At 37.6% G+C, this 14,680-nt stretch overlaps 2 protein-coding genes across 2 annotated transcripts; one reads left to right on the plus strand and one right to left on the minus strand.

The window, feature by feature from the left end:
* Window positions 1-627: 627 nt before the first annotated feature.
* nol9 (nucleolar protein 9) lies at window positions 628-8,941 on the minus strand. The gene is made up of 13 exons (XM_056268053.1): window positions 8,549-8,941; window positions 7,632-8,188; window positions 6,795-7,020; window positions 5,882-6,012; window positions 5,383-5,527; window positions 3,781-3,877; window positions 3,510-3,607; window positions 3,177-3,338; window positions 2,648-2,900; window positions 2,391-2,505; window positions 2,096-2,270; window positions 1,766-1,899; window positions 628-1,017 (listed from the first exon to the last, which is right to left on the minus strand). Exons 2-13 carry the CDS (start codon window positions 8,127-8,129, stop codon window positions 895-897), a joined length of 2,157 nt encoding a protein of 718 aa, XP_056124028.1. The 5' UTR covers window positions 8,130-8,188; window positions 8,549-8,941; the 3' UTR covers window positions 628-894.
* A 235-nt stretch (window positions 8,942-9,176) lies between these two features.
* On the plus strand, window positions 9,177-14,521 carry zbtb48 (zinc finger and BTB domain containing 48). The gene is made up of 11 exons (XM_056268070.1): window positions 9,177-9,337; window positions 9,997-10,746; window positions 10,948-11,243; window positions 11,715-11,826; window positions 11,941-12,033; window positions 12,114-12,200; window positions 12,322-12,476; window positions 12,692-12,828; window positions 12,963-13,127; window positions 13,781-13,869; window positions 13,966-14,521. The coding sequence occupies exons 2-11, from the start codon at window positions 9,997-9,999 to the stop codon at window positions 14,392-14,394; spliced, it is 2,313 nt and encodes a 770-aa protein (XP_056124045.1). The 5' UTR covers window positions 9,177-9,337; the 3' UTR covers window positions 14,395-14,521.
* Window positions 14,522-14,680: the final 159 nt, after the last annotated feature.

Genomic DNA, 14,680 nt, shown 5'->3' on the forward strand with positions numbered 1-14,680 from the left:
TATCGATAGGGAAGCATATAGCAACTATTCCAACATTCTGGCATACATATTTTTTTTCCCTTCTATTATTTCTCTTTTCCGTCTGTTTGTGTGTACTGCTTTGGCAATATTCTATGTAAAACAATCATGCCAGTAAATAGTAGTTACAGAAAGTGAAAATTACAGAATTGTATTGCCACCTACTGGTAAAAGCAGTGAATGTTTTAAGTTATTTTGGCTCTTCATCCTCCAATTAAATACATGATTTAAGGAGCAAAAGAAGGCCAGTGTAATCTATGCGCGCAAATCTAATGCAGATGTGAATAAATTCACATCAAGGTTAACTGAAGCATCTTGCAATCAAGTGTGTTGGCTCTCAACAAACATGCAAGAGCCAATAAGATGACAAAAATAAGTTGCACTAAAATAACTTAGTATAACAACCTAGATAAAACCAAGCAGTAATTGGAGAATTGTGTCCTGATCTATTCACTTCTCAATGTAATTTTAAAAACTAAATATTTTTGATTTTTACAAATGTCAATTAACAAGATTAATTTTGGCAAAAATGAAACCCACTTTAATATTTTACAGTCTGCATTATCTTGGTTTGGGAATGTGACGAGAAAAGAAAACAAAGACTCATGATATTTTTAAGAAGATATTGACAAACTGTAACAGTACAGCAAATCAAAACAAGTTTCCCATATAGATCTTAAACATGGAGCCATTCAACAAGAGATAAAGCAACAACATATGCACTCATACTTATCTCCATAGTATACAGTTCCAAAAGCCAAGATTCTTGTGTAGATTTGTACATTCAATGGCAAATTTTACCTACATTTTTAGGCTATAAAACAAATACCAGGATACAAATGTAATTCACAGAAAGTAGAGTCCATACGGAAGAGCTTAGTCATTTGACTTTATAAAACCAGGTCTTGTCAGTCCTTTGTAGATGTGAAGCTTTCCTGCCCCTTTGACTTCAAAGCTGTAGTCTGTGGTGACGTAAGGTAAATCTCCTTCAACTCCATGCTGGGACAAGAGAAAGAGAAGTTAAGTACAACTGACAACAAAGACCCATCAGGTTGATAACCTGTCAACATGACCATTTACCCATTACACAAATGGTTTTATATAATCTGAACCCTTATATTCAGTGAGTAAAGTGTAAAATGTACCCCAGCAGTTTGTAAATGTCTAATGACACTTAAAAACCCATTAAATAAAAATAAAAACAATAACCCTTTAACCATTTTACGGATGTCAATGATCTACACTTCTGTTGAAAAGTTTGGGTCAAAAGGATTTTTTTTTACATTAACACTTACAAAAACAACACTTTTTTATACAGCAAGGACACATTAAATTGATCAAAAGAGACTAAAGACTTTTACATTGTTAAAAAAAATATTATGCATCAACTACTGAAAATATAAAATATGATGTACAGAAAAAAATATTAAGCAGCACAACTGTTTTCAACATTGTTAACACCAAGAGGTGTTTCTTGAGCACAAAATCAGCATATTATAATGATTTCTGAAGGACCATGTGACACTGAAGACTGGAGTAATGATGCTGAAAATTCAGCTTTTCTATCACAGGAATAAACTACATTTTAAAATAAAAACAGTTATTTTAAACAGTAATCCTATTGGACAATATTACTGTTTCTACTGAATTGTTGATCAAATAAATGTAGCATAAGAGGCTTATTTAAAAGAAAACTTGACCAACCCCAAGCTTTTGAATGGTAGTGTAATATTGCTGATTCACATACCTGCTTGGTGAGCAATACTTTAGGCAGAGTGATCTCTCCCAGCAGAAGACAGTTCACGTGCCTCAGGACAGAGGGAGATACTGGAGTAACCAGAAAGTACAGACCTCGTGCCATGTCTACCCCTCTCAGAACACCTTAATAAACACAACAGCAGGTAAACAATTACAGCTTGAGGAACGTTTTATATCTTTATTTTTATACAAGTTTCATATCTTTATACTTAAGTCTGCATGATGTATAATGAATATTGTTAATGTAACAACATATACAATGCAATTTCACAGAACAATTCCATGTCAAATCCACATATTAAAGGCCTTGAATACACACCTAGGCCCACACATTGACAGATAGGAGTTTGGGAGAGTACAACAGGACCTCCTCTGCCCACAACCTTCTCACTCAGACAGCATAACCCTACTATATTGGCATTGACCGCATAAAAGATGTTGTTGGGTGCGACTTCACAGTGTGTTACCCCTACAGCCACTGATGAGTGTGGGACCTGCAATAACAGTGCACAAAAAGGTGTTCACATAAAACATGATCAGAATTTAATACACATACAAGTGTGCATACATACATGTAAAAATATATTCAAATTAATATATATAAAAATAAACACCTGGTAGGGTATGAAGCAGTGAAGAGGGCGGATGGGACCAGGTTCTGAGGACTGAAGCTTACTGAAGTAGCTGAGCAGAGCCAGGTCTCGCAGCACATTACTGCGCTGATATTGCCTAAGAGGAATGCAGGATGGAAATTGACATTGGTTGGTAAAGTAGAACTAACCAAAAATGACCTAATTAAATCTTCACCACAAGAACTGCCAACAGATCATAGGTACAGTTAAAATCGAAAAGGTGCAGCTGGCTGCCTTACATATCTCCAGATATCCCAGCACCTTCAAATTCTGACTGGACACTGAGAAATATATGAGATCGAATGGTGAGGTGACTGGCTGGCTCCTCTGTCAAGGTGGATGGCGTCGGAGGGTGCGTCTGCCAGCCGTGGGCAGTTCTGAGGAACTCTGGGGTGAGAAGGTGACACTGTGGCGCATTTCCGTAACTCAGCTGCACCACATGCGTAACGGATAAAAGACGAATGAGGTCTACCAGTATCTGAAAGCCTTGGTCTGTGAAAGAGAGAAAGACATTTGTAAGCAAGTTAGTACCAGAAACTCAAATGAAAACAATATATTACAAAAAGATAAATATATTTACTAGGGCTACCAATTAAAAACAAACAATTATATTAAAAATGTAATTGACTGACTCGTATATGACGTCATTAAATAGTTTGACTGCCCTAATATTTGCAAAAATATTCAAGATCCAATGAGTCCATATTTCTGTAGTTCAAATCAATATTCCCATTTTATTGCCTTTCATGAGCAATTCTTTTTGCTGACCTTTGATCCAGCCCATAGTATTGATGATGACAGGACTCTCTCCACTGACATGGCGCCAGAGGGATTTGAGAGACTCCAGATACCGATCAATGTCAGCGTGACAATCTGCCTGACCATAATACACCATGTGCTTTGGGTCACGCATGTGTGTGAAAGGAGGCCCTAAAAAAATAACAACACAATCACAAACATGTCCATTTGTTTGGGTATGTAAAATCAACACATGCTAAATGCAAGACAGTTGAGTTTCTACAGTACACAGCTCTTCTGATTAGTAGAATCTGTACTTCATTTGGCTATATAGAAATGGAGAGCTTAAAGTATGCCACATACCCAGCAGTGGCTCTGTAACTGTGCATAAGGAAAGGCATCCAGGAGGGGTGAACTCAGTCTGGCCTAGATCACACTCCAAAAACTCTACGCTTACAGTGCTGCACACACACAACAAGGTTGAGACAAATATATCACCTTAAAATTACATTGCATGCAAATTCCTTACCATCATGCTCACAACTTTGCATGCAGGCTAGCCTACAAAAACACAAGATTATTCTAAATTCATCCTCTAATTAGTAAACTGATATAATGAACTGTATGAACTCACTGATTGAGCAGGCTGTTAAGAAGGTGCCGATTGAAGGTGGACTTGCCAACGGATTTCCCCCCACACACAAGAATTACAGGACAGCGGTCAAATTCCCCTGTGGACGAAAAACATTTTACATTACTTAAGAGTAAGACAGAACACATTTCCCCACACGGGGGGAAAAATGTAATGAATCAAATTTAGAAAAACCATGTGCAAATTCATCAGTCAACACCATTGCGGAGAGTATTTTGTCCTTATAACTACAGTGTACCAGTAAGAGTTTCAAAAACGTGGTTTGAAACCACCCGTTCTCCTCCGTCACAAACTTGTAACCAATCCCATCAACGTGCGGGGCTTTCCCTATCATTACTTCTAGGGATGCTGATTTCTTAGAAGGCAGCTGTCTGACTGAGATGACGAATGAGAACATGGTTTGTGTAGCATTAGCAACTCATTATTAGCTGTTTGATAACGTAGTCAAGTCAAAGGCTAATCATATCAATTACCATTACGTGTCAACTTTTATTCAAAATCTGAATGGATTGAAAATAGCCTAGAAAGCGAGCAAAGACAGCTCCCTATATTATAATTAAAAAGCGGTCACTTATCTCAGCTTGCGATCTCACAAAGTTTTGTTATAATCAATGTATAATCTACACCGCTCAATGAATCTCTTATTTACATTGTGTCTTAATGAGAGGATTTGAGAGCATGCAGAACTAAGCACTGAACAAAAACTGAGCCGTTTTTAAAGGGTAGAGTCCATTAGCAGTCGTGGGCAGGGCCCGTGCAATGTGATGTCACATTGCATAGAAACTACAAACGGCTTGTTTTTTGAGACACTGATTATGATTTATGGGGATAAAAAAAAAAGGAGTGGGTGGATTTATAGTGTACACAACCATTATAGGGTGGTTGTGTACACACTGCCGACACATTTATGTTCAAACACCATGTAAAAGTGAATTTTGCATAATAGATCAGCTTTAAGTGGAGGCGGAGACCAATTTGCATTTTCATATATCCATATACTAAACGAAGCAAGGGTGTAGTTACATTCAAGCTATTTTAAGGCATGAAGAAATTATTTTCACAGAAAAAAAAAAATTGCAGTTGCTATTTAGATTGCCGTTTCCCACTAAAATAAAAATTTATTTGTATACAAACATTTGCACATAAGGCAGTTTTAGATCAACTTTTTAATTTATAGAATTGTTTCTATTCCAATTTGTTGTTGAAATATAAAGAATTAAACAGTGGCAGTCATACATTTTTTAGTGAAGTTTTGTTCACGCATAAACAGAGATCAGCATAGACTAAAAGATCGATCTTTAAATCGATTTTTTTTTGTCAACCCAGCCCTAATTCTTTCACCCTCATGTCATTGCAAACCTGTATGACTTTCCATCCTCTGCAGAACAAAAGAAGATAACAGTTTTGGTGACCATTTACTTTCATTGTACAAACAATTTTACAAACTATCTTCTTTATGTTCTGCAGAAGAAAGAAAGTTACACAGGTTTGGAATTACATGAGGTAGAGTAAATGATGATAATTTGTATTTATAGGTGATGACTATTCCTTTAAAATATGGTTTGAACAACTATTAAAATTTACCTGCCCAGGCACTGAGCAAACTGCTTATAGCTTCTCTGTAGCTAGGTGACATCACCAGACCCTGTGCACAAGGTCCACGCAAAGCTGTTACACCAACGGCTGACAGAACGGGGTTATAGATGGCAGCCTGGGACTTTATCTCCTTCTGCAGAATGCATAAACAGAGACACAAATATATCTGTTGCTATGCCAGGGTGCTCAAACAAACAATGTCGAAAGCGCCACAGTGTTTACATTCTTCAGAAAGACAACCTACAAATGGCTTACTTATACAGTAGTCAACATCTGAAGTGGATCAAAAAAGTTTGTCCTAAGACAAGAACGGGCATTGTTCAAAATTCATGTATAACTTTGATGAAAGGTTTTGATCCACTTCAAATGTTGACTACTGTAGTTGCCTTTGCATGTTAAACTGGGAATGCATTTTATCATCACAAACAATATACACATCAGCTATTTAAACTTGAACATGCAAAATCTGAAAATGTCACCGACTTACCGAGTTGAGGCCGAAGATCTCTGCGAGTTCTGAGAAGCTGGTGAGAAAGCGTGTGAGCGGCGTGTCCAGAGGTTCCAGAAGCACCACGCAGGAGTCCGAGCCCACCTCACTCATGAGCTTTTTACTTGGCTCTAGACATAAAAAGACGAATTGCAACAGAATTTTAGAAAGCTGGTGCAAAAAAGAACTTCAGTGCAGGTAGAAATTCAAGGCAACACTACGGGCAAAAACTTTTTCCAGGCCCTTTCATAATGTGTTGTTTCGGACTGGTGGGAAAAAAAACATCCAAAATACTCTTTCAGGTATTTATTTTATTGCACTTTATCTATTTTTGTCTGTAGATTTCAAATACAATACATATCTTTTAAGGCTTTTTTTTCTAAATGAGTTGTTTCCTCATGCACGGAGTTAGAAATCTTCACTTCAGCAGCACTTACATACACCAACCTTTACAGCTTTACTCCTATCTATATGATGAAGGTTTTACAGAGGGCTTTGTTCATATATAATTTGCCTTTAATTTTATTTCTAAAAACATGGTGTACTTTTTTTGTCTGGCTGTTGACAGTATTTTCGGATTTATGGAGTGATAAAAAAAGATATGCAAAATTAATGTCAACAAAATAAAAATTTTAACCTGGCTTTATCCAATGTTCAGAGTAAGAAAATGAGTACAGATTTAATTAGATAATGCCTCATTTGCATATTTAAACATAACATTTCAGAAAACTTGTAATACAACAAATGTTTGCCATTCTTAATGTAATCAATCAACTGGGTAAGTATGGTGATATCTATTAGTTTATTTTTTACGCTATTAACTTAGGATTCCTTGCAATAAAGGGGGATACAAAAATGCTAAAATGGTTCATTAAAATGTATTACGGAAGTAGGATACTCCTTGTGATGCTACCTGAAGAGAAATATTTGCGAATAATGGCTTTGGCTTCCAGCAGCCCCTCTTTCTTGTTCTTGGTTGAGCCCCCAAAGTTGTTTCCAAAGGCCTTGATGGTGAGAGGGCAGTGAGACGGTGGTGAGAACAGGGGGTAAGGTTGTTGTCCCTCCTCTATTGTGAAGCCCAGGACCTCTACATGACCATAGAGGCAAGTGAGCAGGCACTTTCCACGGAAACACAAGACCTGCGCAGACATCAGACACAAAAGTTAGCCTACGTGCAGAAAGTAATGATGGACCGATATATTGGCCAGGCTGATATATTGGCCAGGCTGATTAATTGGCCGACATTTGTATATTTTAAAGTTTGCAGCAACTGGCTGTAATGCTAATAGTCACAATATTAATACTAAAATAACGATAATACAAATAAGTTAATACAAATATTAACAACAATAGACTTGGTAGTTTCCTCTTATGTCAGTTTAAAATATACTAGCCTTAATTTTTTATTAAGATTAATTTTTTTTTACAAGTTGCATGCACAAATTTGGAGCAAAATAAGTTTATTGAATTTTAGCATTTTTATGACCATCTCACGCATTAAGGCCATTTCACACCGCACTGACAGATGGCATTTTCAGGTTTTGTCAGATCAGTGTGTCGAAATCTGTTGGAGCTTCCACCGATTGAACATGCTGAATTGGAATTATAATGTCTGATAAGTGACGTGACTGTCAGCGTTGGTCTGCCTCTGTCAGAGCAATGTGAATTGGCCTTTAGGTGTAACTGTACATGCACACATAAACAGATAAATCACCGATTCAAGTCAACATCATAGTGGTTAAATATCTACCTGGTCTTGTTTCATGACTAAAACAGCACGGTTGTGAGTATGGTCAAGGTGGGCATGGAATTGAAGATCGTCCTCCTTCCGCTGGTCTGTGTCAGGTATGGTTGAACTTTCCATGCCGTTCTGAAGAACACTATTGGCATATTCACTCCATTCTTGAGAGTCCACTGATGCGCTGCTGCTGTCATCCAGTCCGGTGCCTCCATTTGTGTGGACATGAGCAAAAGTCACAGAAGTGGCCTCAACCTTAACCTCCTTGGCTGGAGGGAAACTGTTTTCAGGTATAAAAGTCACAGGCTCCGCATACGACTTCTTCAACCGTTTTACTGTGGGTTTTTCCCTTTTGGCTATCTGTTGCTCCAACTTTGCAGTCCCAGAACTTGTGTTTAGCAGAGTTGAGTCCAGACTGCGTATTTTTTTGTGCCATTTATTCTTGCTGTGACGTTTGGTGGCATTTCGTTGCTCGTGTTGGGACCGGGAAGAAACCTTGTGTACTTTCATTGTCACACGATGAACTCCAACGAGCCTAAAAACAACATATATCCAGGGCAGGGGAACACCTGTGAATGAAGATAGTAATAATGGAATCAGCATACCTGGTATCAATAAAAAGGTTTTCTCTTTAAGAAATGCATTTTCTTGCCTTCTAGATTTGAAAAAAAGAAGAACCCCCCCCCCCCCCCAAAGAACCAAACTCAAGAAAAAAGAATTAAAGAAACGAACAAAAGGGGGGGAAAAGAAAGACTGACAGATTTTAAAAGTACGTACGTGTACGTATACATACATACAGACAGAAACTTTAGTCAGTTGGTCAAATATAGTGCAAAATAGTAGTATCATCATACATTATTAACAACCACTAGTAAGATCATCTGTTGTTAATATGATACCGAAAGCCACTTTCGTGGTTGTTCACTGACCTGTTTGAAGTGAGAAACGGCTGTACCCGGCGATTGTCCTATACAAATGATTTCAATCAAATCAGAAACGTGAAACACGTAAAACCAGAGTGTCTGTGAATATGCTGCTGTTTCTATGTAACTGGCAGTAGCTCCATGCAAACATAAAAATCACGCTGCACGATGCTGTTGTGGTTCTACTCCACTAATCGAAACGAAGCCGTTCATTTCCCCCTTTTGATCTGCTTTAAGACCGAATTGTCACTGTTTGTTGAATACGTTTGAAAGCACAAATATAACAGAAACAAAGATGAAGCGTAAAACATGTTACATATACGACTAGGTGGCTAACAGGAACGATTTCGTGCGGCACTGGCGCCTCACGGTTAGCGAATGTGCCATGTGATGGACAGTAACAGGTTTTCCGGAGTTTGAGTGAACTTTGATTCCACACTACCATTCTGAATTAATTCTCCACTATAAAATAATTCCCCATAACTATCAAAAAATGTATACATTTGAAGAATTAGTGTTCACTTTGGTTGCATGAGTTAAACGACTTAATCAGCTCATATGTGAAGAAAGTCGAACTCTGCGTAATACGTTGAATGGCCAGATTCCACAGAGCTCAAACAATATTGTAACGTCACTTCCTGTTTCTGTTTCAACATGGCTTCTTGTTGTTTAGCCCAAATTAAGCATTTGATGCTATATAATATATAATTAACTCACTAAATTACATTACGCATTTATGTCGAGTTTCCGTATATGAAAAGAAACATGAGAGCAATGATCTGATTTACGTGGAAGGTGAGTCACACAGTTGATTGTGCGGCGAGTAGTTTAGGGAGCGTCATTAAAAGGCGGACAAAGTGGTTAACGTTTAGGTAATATTAATTAATTAGATTGTCGATTATCAGCCAAAGTCCATCCGCATGGTATGGGGAAGCATTATTAAACATGGATGGATGAACATTTACAGAATTATTCTTTGCACTGTTTCATAAAATGAATTTGCGCCAAAATAAGTAAGATCTTGGAATAATCAACTGTGCTTGTAGAACAATAATTGCAGTATTTCATGATGTTCAAGAATTACTTAAAGTTGCATGACCGCTACAAACGAATTACGCCAAAATAAGCAAGAATGATTTTTGCATGACCTCTACTGGCATTATATCTTCTTGAAACATTTATTAATAATGACAGTATAGTATAAAACCATAACGACACACTTTTTATTGTATTTTACACAAATTTATTATAATTTTGAGTTTTTAATTATTATAAATATCCATGAATTAGCAAAAACCATTTACATTTTTTATAATTTATTTAAATTCAAATATAATATGTATACATAAATGTATACATTTATTAATTAAACAAAATGATGGTGTATGTTGTCTTTATCTTTAATTTCATTCAGATCAAATTTGTAATGAAATTGATGTGTCCTGCATGTCTAGATGGAGATCCCTGCTCAATGGTCCTCTCATGCTCAGCGAGTGCTGTCTTTGCTCAACAAACAGAGGGGTCTTGGCCACTTCTGCGATGCCATGCTGAACACAGCAAGTGGGCAGGTGCATCTGGCCCATCGCAATGTTCTTGCCTGCTTCAGCCACTTGTTCCAGGAACCCAGTTCCTCACCGTGTATACAGATCGACCTGCCATTAGAGTGCCCTGATGATGGACTTGAGCTACTGCTTCATTTTTTTTACACTGGTGAACTCCAGTTAGACGACAGCAATTTAGAAAAGATTCAGAATGCAGCTAGCGGACTGTCAGTGCCGGATTCTCTCATACCTTGCCAGGGTTTGCCAGGTGTAGAGACTTTGCAATCACCTGCTGCCTTGAGTGAAGATGATGAAGCCAAACCGCTATTTCCTCTCACATCTGCAGACTCTCAGCCTGATCCGACCCCAAAAGGAAAGACTAGATCTTGGCAGAGGATGAAAAATAAACCTGATGCATGCAGGTTCGGTTCACCGGTCACAGCTAGCGATGATGACACCCCTACCTCGACGTCTACTACCACCACCCGCTCTGGAAGGCGTGTAAAAGGGCCCAATCGACTAGTCGGGGAAAGTCCCATGTCTGCTGTTACGAGGCAGGGAGCAGGAAGGAGAAAACCATCATCTTTAGATGATAAAGAGCAGGAGATTGCTGCCACTGAGGAAGGAGATCATCTCAAACATCAAGACATGAGTGAGGCTGAGGTACTCTGTACATTAATATTCAACCAGAAGATATTTATTTTAAACTCAATCATCTATTTCTACTAGGTAGAATGCATTGATCATGAAAGTTGCTATAATAATACCCAATGTATTATGTGTTCTGATTTTCATTTCATACTACATCAAAATCCTTGATTTGACCTGTAATCTGTACTACATTTACTATTGTGTGTCTATTAGCAGGTGGATGGATCTGTTGATAATCAGAATGAGGATGATGACGACAATGACAATGACGATGATGACTATGACGGAGGTGAGAGTATGGATATTCTTAACGAGGGAACCGATGAAGAGTATATGCCTCATGACTCACCCTGCTCAACCCCAAAGACTCCACGGGGAAAGCGCAAACTTAAAAGTACCAATAAAGAGAATGGAGAAGGAACATCTAAAAACAGCAAGAAAGGCTCTGTCCAATGTCCAACATGCCACAAAACATTCCTCAGCAAGTACTACTTGAAAGTACACAACAGGTATGTGCACTATCATTCTAAATTTTGGGTTTGGTAGATTTCTTAGATGTTTTTGAAAGAAGTATCTTATGCTAAAGGAATTGTTTTCTGTAAAATGTAATTTATTCCTGTGATGTCAAAGCTGAGTTTTCAGCATCATTACTCACATGTTCCTTCCGAAATCATTCTAATATGCTGATTGGTTGCTCAAGTAACATTTCTTACTATTAAACATTTTGAAAATTGTGGAAATGATGATACATTTTCTTCAGTAGTATTTGATTAATATAAAGCTCAAATGAACAGCATTTATTTGAAATAGGAATCTTTTTTAACATTATAAATGTCTTTACTAAAATGAATGGTAGTGTAGATATATAATTCATATCACATGCATATATAAGATTAATGTTAAAGGCTGTCTGGTAATTGCAATTTAATTGTTTTTTTCTGTAATGACTGATCTTTTCCTTCCATCTTGCTGTCTGCAAGGAGACATACAGGGGAGAAGCCCTTTGAATGTGCTAAATGTGGGAAGTGCTACTATAGGAAGGAAAACCTGCTGGAGCATGAAGCCAGGAATTGTCTTAGCAGAACAGAGGTGGTGAGTTTGATAATGGGGGACAATTTAAAATATGGATACATGCAATAGGAATAACCATAATGTGTCATTTTTGGTGTTAACTTACTTCCTGCACCTTTGTAAAATTTGTGCCAGGTGTTTTCGTGTTCAAAATGTACCATGACCTTTAAAAAGCGACATGAGCTGCGTCTTCACACAGTCACGCACACAGGAGAGATGCCCAATAAGGTACATCATCCATTGTGGAGGTCAGATGTGACCTTTTGTCCAGGGACATTTCGGCAATGTAATTTTATTTGTCGTTTTAGTGCACATCATGCCCTGAGCAGTTCATGCAGAAGAAAGATCTCAGGATCCACATGATTAAAATTCACGGAGCTCCTAAACCACACGCAGTAAGTTACTCTAATGCTAATAACTTGGTCTGCAATACCATAATGCCCTGTCATTGAAAACTAAACCAAATATCAGATCAAATGTTATGTATTACTAATAAAAGTTATGTGTGTTGTGTAGTGTTCATTGTGTACCAAGTGTTTCCTATCCCGCACTGAGCTACGTCTGCATGAGGCAGCCAAACATCGTGGTGAGAAACTGTTTGTGTGTGAGGAGTGTGGCCACCGGGCCTCCAGCCGCAACGGCCTGCAAATGCACATCAAAGCCATTCACAGGCATGTGACATATGACATCACTGAAACATGCTTTATTTGTTGTTTATACTATGATTCATTATTTCTGTCTGCCTTTCAAAGATGATATGCATGCATGTGGTGAGCAGACAATAAAACAATGTGAAAAAATATATTTGTGATGTTTATGTGTGTAATCAGTTTTGGGTTTACCTTTTGAATTAATGCTGAACCATATTTGTTGCGCTTCTCTTCAGAAATGAGCGTCCTTTTGTGTGTGAGTTCTGCAATCATGCTTTTACCCAGAAAGCCAATCTGAACATGCACCTGCGAACACATACTGGAGAGAAACCTTTCCAGTGCCACCTCTGTGGCAAGACGTTTCGCACACAAGGTAACTTTTTCTTTGCCTTCAAAGGGATTTAATTGTGGCTATTTAGATTTCCAATTCATTTTTAAAACGGAATCCATGCAGTTTCTCTATTACTTTTGTATTATTAAACAAATGTTTTCTGATTGTGTGAGCAGCGAGTCTGGACAAACACCACCGCACACACACAGGAGAGCGGCCATTTAGTTGTGAGTTCTGTGAGCAACGCTTTACTGAGAAAGGTCCTCTATTACGCCATATAGCCAGCAAACACCAAGAAGGCCGACCACACTTTTGCCACATCTGCAACAAAACTTTTAAAGGTGAGATATACATAAAGAGTTATACAGTTACACTTTTGAGGCAATTTGGTGACATTTTTTTTACTTGCATGATAGATAGATAGATAGATAGATAGATAGATAGATAGATAGATAGATAGATACAGATAGACAGATACAGATAGATAGATAGATAGATAGATATACACAGATAGAAAGACAGATAGACATATAGACACAGATAGATACATAGATATTGATCATTTTGTAGATTATTTTTGATCTTGAAATAAATTAACATTGTTAAAATGTAGATTATTTTTATTATACATGTATATAATTATATAAAATGTATATATTACATTCTATAAATGTTATATCAATTATATAAAATGTATTTAGTTTATATGACATTATAAATATTATTTTCATTAATGTCATTGTTTTAAAAAAATGGGATTATTTCCTATTATTTTTTACTTGAATGACATATTTGATTAGAAAATTAATAATTTTAGATAGTTTATACAATTTATATATATAAACACTTATTTATCAAATTAAATAATATAAATACATTTTGTGTAAAATATATGAATATTTTTATTTATTTTAAAAAACAAGAATATATGAAAGGCAGTGGTTTAAAGTAATCAGTACTGAATAACAATTTATATCCCATGATGCCCTATCAGCCATCGAGCAGCTCCGTGTTCATGTACGACGTCACAAAGGCATGAGAAAATTTGAGTGTTCTGAATGTGGTTACAAGTTCACCAGACAGGTATGAATTAGATGTATTCATGAATTAACATATCAGATTTTTTGACCTCCTACTTGAGGTCTTAAGAGCTCAGTGTCTCTATCTTGCTTTTGACAGGCACATTTGCGACGACACTCTCAGATCCACAACCGTGTGGAGAACTACAACCCCAGACAAAGACGGTTGCGTAACCTGATCGTGGAGGATGAGAATGCAGCTGCCTCATCCAGTCCTTCCAGCCAGACAGAGGTTCAGGCAGGACCAGCGGACATGGTTAACCTGGTTATCCAGCCAGAGACGGTCGTGGTGGAACAGGTCGTCTCAGCCTCTGCTGGAGGAACAGGAGGAGACCAGGCCACATATTCAGTGAATGGTGAACAGACTGGGTTTGCTCTGACTGGAAGGACTGATGGTGGAATCGAGCAGACTCCGTTCACTGTAGCAGATGTGATGGAGCAGACACTGCTGGTGACCGACGCGTACCCCATCCATCAGTCCAGTGTGGTGGTGGAACTGCCCAGCACTGGAGCTGATGGGAAAGTTTAAATGGAGACTTTTTGACTCCAGAGCAGACATGGGGGGGTGGAATATGTATTAAAAGTCATTGAGACATGTCAAGCATTGTAAATAAACAGTATTCTTGCATGAAATACAGGTAAGAAACTTTTGATATTAATGTCTTTAAAGAAGTATCAAGCGTGACATGACACAGGATTTTCTTGAGTTTTCTATGAATTTGAAATCATGAGATTGTCTACTGTACTCAGTATAAGTCATTGAGCCCAACTTCTGCAAAAATGCAATGCTGTTTATCAACGTTTCAGGTCAAACT

Source organism: Rhinichthys klamathensis, unplaced genomic scaffold (assembly GCF_029890125.1).
Source record: "Rhinichthys klamathensis goyatoka isolate OS25496 unplaced genomic scaffold, OSU_Roscu_1.1 h1tg000269l_1, whole genome shotgun sequence".
NCBI classification, from domain to species: Eukaryota; Metazoa; Chordata; class Actinopteri; order Cypriniformes; family Leuciscidae; genus Rhinichthys; species Rhinichthys klamathensis.